The 5,870-nt window shown below is 42.1% G+C and overlaps 1 protein-coding gene across 2 annotated transcripts; it reads left to right on the top strand.

Moving 5' to 3' along the window:
• The first annotated feature begins 300 nt into the window (after positions 1-300).
• On the top strand, positions 301-5,064 carry TMEM17 (transmembrane protein 17). Of its 2 annotated transcripts, XM_030490633.1 has the most exons (4): positions 301-446; positions 3,483-3,586; positions 3,833-3,946; positions 4,345-5,064. In XM_030490633.1, exons 1-4 carry the CDS (start codon positions 344-346, stop codon positions 4,672-4,674), a joined length of 651 nt encoding a protein of 216 aa, XP_030346493.1. In that variant the 5' UTR covers positions 301-343; the 3' UTR covers positions 4,675-5,064. The 2 variants fall into 2 exon arrangements, with proteins under 2 accessions (XP_030346493.1, XP_030346494.1); XM_030490634.1 differs by lacking the exon at positions 3,483-3,586 and having other exon boundaries at positions 3,833-3,960.
• Positions 5,065-5,870: the final 806 nt, after the last annotated feature.

Below are 5,870 nucleotides of genomic sequence, written 5' to 3'. Positions count from 1 at the left end.
TATGTTTCCATATACATGACAGAAGCAAGCAGGAATGCTACGTGTGTTGAGCACAGACCGAGGCAGCAGTGACCGCTCTCTCACACACAGCACATATAAACATGTTTTTACATCACACCAGCAAGCGTAAACCTCTGGCCTCGATACCTCTGCCAGAAAGCTCCGCTATAACACTGTCCCCGTGGCAGAGGCACCGCTTTCCTCGCCCCGGCGCCGGGAGAAGCTCCATCCCGCTCACCCTGAGGGGACTCAGACCGTCCGTCGGCAAGCCGCGAGCACCACTCCTCCCCATCGCGCCTGCGCGCCCCGTCGCCACAGCAACGGTGGGCGGCGGCGCCGCAGCATGTCGCTGCCCGAGCCCTTGAGGCGGCGGCTGGGCTCCTTCAGCCGCACCGTGTTCACCGACAGCCAGCGCACCGGCCCGCCGTACCCGGGAGACAGCGCAGGTAACGCGCGGCGGCGGCTCGCCAGCAACAAAAATGGCGGCGGGCGCGGCCGGCACGGGGGGAGCGTCCTGGGAAGAAAGATGGCGTCCACCGGCACCTGGCGGGCGGTGGGGCGGGGCGTCGGACTGAGGCACGGCCGTGTTCTGCCGCCGGGTGGGGGCACGGACGTCTCCCGTTCTGCCCGGTCGGGACGACGGAGGTACCGGTTCCAGAGCCCGGCCGCTCTCCTCCGGATTCAGGGTCCGAGGAGAGGCCTCAGAGGAACCCTGGGACACAGGTGGCAGCCCGCCGGTGAAAAGCGGAGTTTCCTTATCGATGGGACCTGGTGTCACCGTCAGTCATGTAGTGTGGTGGCGTGATGGTGTTTGGGGTAAAACAGCTCTAACGCATGATGCGGTGTTGCAGGTCTGAGACAGGCTTCCTTAAAATATTCCACAGGGAACAGGCGTGGTTTGAAACCGGGTACACTCTACACCGGCCTTCACAGCTTAGTAAGCAAGTTAGTGTAAAGTATTACAGGTGAAAAAAAATCTATTCTTACCCACCCACCAGGCACTCTGCCTGTGCCCAAATAAAAGATATAAAAAAAATCATGGAGAACACAGAACAAACAGAAGAACTGAACTGCTGTTTTAAGCTCAGTAGTCCTGCGCAGTTAGGACATCAGGTGCTTAAAGCATGAAGAGGTGTACAAAGCTAGAGAGTTAGGTAGCAAAAACTGAAGCTTGCAAGATGCCACCTTTCTCTTTAATTTCCAAGTCTATCAGAATGACCTATAGCCATTTCTTCATCATGCTGCCAGTGAAACTTGCAAGCCAACATGTCCCCTTTTCATACCTTTGGACTAAGAGTAGCCATGGAAATAAACACAGACTGTCTACATAGGCTGTATTAATTTCAACTGTTAAATCCATTCCAAGATGATAAAATTAATCAAAAAGTCATTTCAAGACAGGAGTACTCATTTTCTTTGTGTAGTTATACTGCTAACAGTAATTATTAATTTCATTTATCAAACAACACTGAAATCTTTTTATTAACTCCAGGATTAACTTCTACATTTAGTTATTCCCATTTCCCATTATGAAAACTCTTAAGTGAATATCCAGCCTTCTGAAACCAACTGCAAATGTACCATTAACTCTTGGAGATCAGGATTTCAAAAATTAAGTTTACACAGACATGTATCAGTGAGTTGCTCTAGCATCAAAGAATTGGCCATCACAATACCATCTGGCTTTTCCATTAAATTTAACAATTCCAGAAAATAAGCATTAGTTCAATTTAGGGTTAGACAGATGAATTAGAATTGGTTTATATTGCTAGTCAGTCATCTAAAACACAGTTCTAAAACTTGAGCAGAAGTTACAAATACCCATGCTGTGTCAATGAAACCTTTAACATACCTAAAACGTGTTCATCACAATTGAAATTGGAGCTCTTGGCTTCGCTATTTTTAAGTAACATGGCCAAGAACCATTAAAATTTCATCCAATACCTACAGGGCAGACACATAGTTACTGGTAATGGGATGGTCATGTTTTCTTGAAAGGTAGAACAGCATTTTAGAGTTATAGGTCAGTGTTCCTTGAAGTCCTCCTGGTGTTAAAGAGATTCACTCATTAGGACAGCTGGGGCAATTTTAGGTAGACAGTGAAACTGAAGTACCTATAGCATTTCATTCCTTTGCAGATGTAAGAAAATGTTGATGCTTAAAAAATGGGATTATTAAATATATATATTGGTTGTCTGACACCTTCTATTTCAGTATAACAATTCCCTGCCCCTCACACCCTACCCTTAAGGTCTGTCCCAGTTCTGTTCCCAAATCCTCCTCCCTTCCCATGTAGTCTAGTAGCTACCATGAATACTTCTGCAACTGGCATAAAGACTTCTGGAACAGAGTGTACCAGGCTGCATGTGGCTGGATTGGAAACAGGGATGCCAGACTGAGATGGAACAAAGACAGGTACGAGAGTGGTTAGAAGATACAGAAAGAGAAGGCAGTAGTTCCAAAGCCGGAAGTGAAACAATGTGACTGTTCAGACTAATTTTCAGTGAAATCAAATGGTGACGGACAGGGGCATAGGACTTGAATACAAATCAGCAGGTCACAATTAATACTTTCTAAACTTGCTCAGGTAGTACCAGATGTGCCTACAGACTTCTTTTGGGGAAAACATAAGGAAAGAGACTGTTGGTGATTGAAGTAAAGCAGATGCATCATCAGTTAACTAGAATATGGCGATAAAACTTCACCCATTAAAAATGAATCATTGCCTTACAATGCCCTTTTGAATTCTTCCTTAAGTTTAATCTTGTATGTCTATTATGAAATCCTAAGTATAGTTTACCGCCTGCATGGAAGAGTTCAATATTTGCTTTTCTCCACATCGTATGAATGCATTTTGCTCTCTCCAGACTTTAAAGGATAAGTTTTAGTTTAACACGTATTTGAAATTGTTAGCTGTTAAGAACTAGAAGAATTACTGGGCTCTTGCAGCATCCAAATGTCTATTTAAATAAAGATTGAAAATAGAGTAGGCAATGTAAACCTGCTCTCTAGCAGTTAAATCCTTACTCAGGAGGATCCTCTACAAAATAATGATCATCCAGTATTTTGTGTCATTTAAACTTTGCCCATTCTCTGAGGAACAGCAATGAAACCACCACTTAATTCTTTCTGAAATATCAGTATATAGCACCACTTGAGCTAAAACTACCACTAAGAGTTTGTGGAGTAAGCCACAAGCTACCAGGTAATCAAGAGTCAGACACTCAACTTGAATATGTGACTGTGTGATAAAAACAGTGTCCTGTGAACTGAAATTTTGCATTAGATTCCAGGAGATGGTGTAACTCAAGATAGGGTAAGAAGTTTTCCTCTGGATACATAAAAATACTTTTCTTAATGTTTAATTGACTGGGAAGAGTGTTAATGCCCTGCTTGAAGCTAAGATGAAGTAGTATCTTTCTGCCATATTTATGGAAGTATGGAACAAACTAGGAGTGATAAAGACTTCTCTCTATCTACAGATAATGAAGTAGTTTCCAGTTTACCTCTGCAGATGTCCCTCTATTTCAACGTTTATTTTTTCCCATTTTGGTGGCTCAGCATAGTTGTTATGCTCCATCTGAAGGTGAGTCCTGAAGGAAGTGGTCTACAAATGTGTTTCTGATCAGATATCTCCTAGTACTGAAATAGAGCTCATTGTAGTTAGAGGTTATTTGGTTTATTTGGGAATTCCTTAGAACTGGAGGTTCAAGAGTATTTAAAAGTGAATCAACACTGTCAGCTTAGAGTAGCAAACAGTGTCTTCATTTAATCACAAACAGCATGTTATTAAACAGCACAGCAGAAACTTTTATTCTCTTCTTCCCTCTAGTATCCGTACTTGTCGGATTACTACAAGTTCATCTTGGTCACGATCATGATCCTAACCTCATTAATAGAGGTCATTCGACTCTACCTGGGATACATGGGCAATCTACAGGAAAAAGTATGTTACTTCATGTATGTATTAATTTGTGCAGTAGAGCTTAATTTTGGAGTTTAGTTTTTGGAGTTTAATGTAAGTAAGGTGGTCTGCCAGTTCATCTAAGAGATCTAAGTTGAAGAAATGGTTATTTCTGCTAAGTTACAGCCTACATCTTCTATTCTCTTGGCATCAGCTTCTGTTTAATTTTGTGCATTCCAATAATTTTTCCCTCAGAAAGGAATCCTCTCATTCCCTAAAACTAAGAGTAAGTATGGTTATAAGGACAGTATATGGAAATATTAAGCCACCACGCTCTCCCCTTTCCCATTACACGCTGCCTTTTGGAAAATTAGGAAAAAAATAAGAATTTTTTATCTCCAACTGCTACTCTTTTAATAGGTGATATCTCCCTATTATAGGTCCCTGAACTAGCTGGGTTTTGGCTCCTGACTCTCCTCCTGCAGTTGCCTACAATTCTGTTCTTGCTATTTAATGAAGGTCTGAAAATTCAGGCACTGGAGCGAGCAGTGAATAGCATCTTTGCTGTCTTCCTCATCTTCCAAGTCATTGCAGCCTTTGTCACCCTGAAAAGAATGGTGAACAAACTGGCAACTCACTTCCGCCTTAATGAGTTTGACCAGCTGGAGGAGCAGCCCGTGCCTGGTTTTTACAGCCTTGGTAAAGAAGAAGGAGCAGTTTCCGTGGCTGCTGGGGACCCCAGTGCTAGGGATCACACACTGAGGGCTTGAGGAGCTAACAGAGGCAGGCCTCATGCTGCTACAGAGCTGTTTCCATTTTGTTGGGTCATTTTTTGCCTTCCTACATCAAAGATATTAAAAAATAGATATTGGTTGAGAGCCAACAGTAAACCTCAGAGACTGGAGCTCCACTCTGCAAGAAAAAAAAAAAAATCAAAGCCAATTACATAACTGGCTTGAGCGGACTATTTGTGATCTGTTACTGTGTCCACAAATGAGCTCAACAGAGCAGATTTGGTGGTTTTCTACATTTTATAAAGGCACATGGTCTTTTTAAAAAAATGGAAGCTTTCCCCCCCTTCACTGTTGTTCTGTGAACAAAACACATTGTTTTGTAAGCAAAACACGTTTTGTTTACAATAAATCTTTTATACTTGTTTATTGTGTTGATACCAGTTTTGTTTCTGTTCTTCCAGATGTTGCACATATTTAATGTCTGGTACTTCCATGAAAATAAGCATGGTCTGTCTGCATAGGAAGGCTGGTACCTCAGTGAAGGAAAAAAAAAAGAAACCTCCCAAGCCCCACTCCAAATCAACAAAGAACCTCAAGTAATCTTGAGGCCCAGAAAGAACAATGTAAGATAGTGAACAAAGACTGCAGTTTCAGAGATGGTCTTCTAGATAATTTCAGTACTAGGAATTCTTTAATAATAAACCAGGGATAGAATTTTAATTTTAAGTATTCCTTCCTCAGAACTCCTGCATTCATCTTCTTTGGCTTGGCTAGAGTTTTAAATATTGAAGCCGTTCAAACAGACTGGTTCAGTTTTCTCCAAAGGAGGATTCTATCAGTCAGCAGTAACAAAATTATAGCCATTAAAAAAATTGGTTTATGTCGCTGAAAGGCAGAGCCCATTTTTTACAAGCCAGGGCATACACCAAGGTTCTGTCATCCCTGTTATTTGTATTAATGTCTATACTACCTGCTCCAGTTTCAGTAATAGCTAAAAGTTCACTTTTTCTGTCAAGGAGGGATGGGGATCAAAAGTTAAAATAAATTTTTTACTTGACTCCTTTGAGGTTTGAGCAGGGCAAAAGTCATCAGTTTTGAGAGCTGGCACAAACATTCACCCTGCTCAAAGGAATGCAAAGAAGATGGGTCTAACATGAAAAAGGCACAGTGTGCTTAAAGCTGCTGCATGCTGAAAGCTTATAGAGCCTCTTGTGAAAAGAAGGCATTGGCTT

The sequence above is a fragment of the Strigops habroptila genome, chromosome 6 (assembly GCF_004027225.2).
Source record: "Strigops habroptila isolate Jane chromosome 6, bStrHab1.2.pri, whole genome shotgun sequence".
NCBI lineage: Eukaryota > Metazoa > Chordata > Aves > Psittaciformes > Psittacidae > Strigops > Strigops habroptila.
The sequence above is the reverse complement of the archived record's forward strand: the minus strand, read 5'-3'. Positions and strand labels throughout refer to the sequence as shown.

Coding starts and splice junctions, on each gene's coding strand:
- TMEM17 (XM_030490633.1), top strand. CDS start 344: ATGTCGCTGCCCGAGCCCTTGAGGCGGCGGCTGGGCTCCTTCAGCCGC. Junction 447..3,482: donor GTACCCGGGAGACAGCGCAG/GTAACGCGCGGC, acceptor CTCTATCTACAG/ATAATGAAGTAGTTTCCAGT. Junction 3,947..4,344: donor TGGGCAATCTACAGGAAAAA/GTATGTTACTTC, acceptor TCCCTATTATAG/GTCCCTGAACTAGCTGGGTT.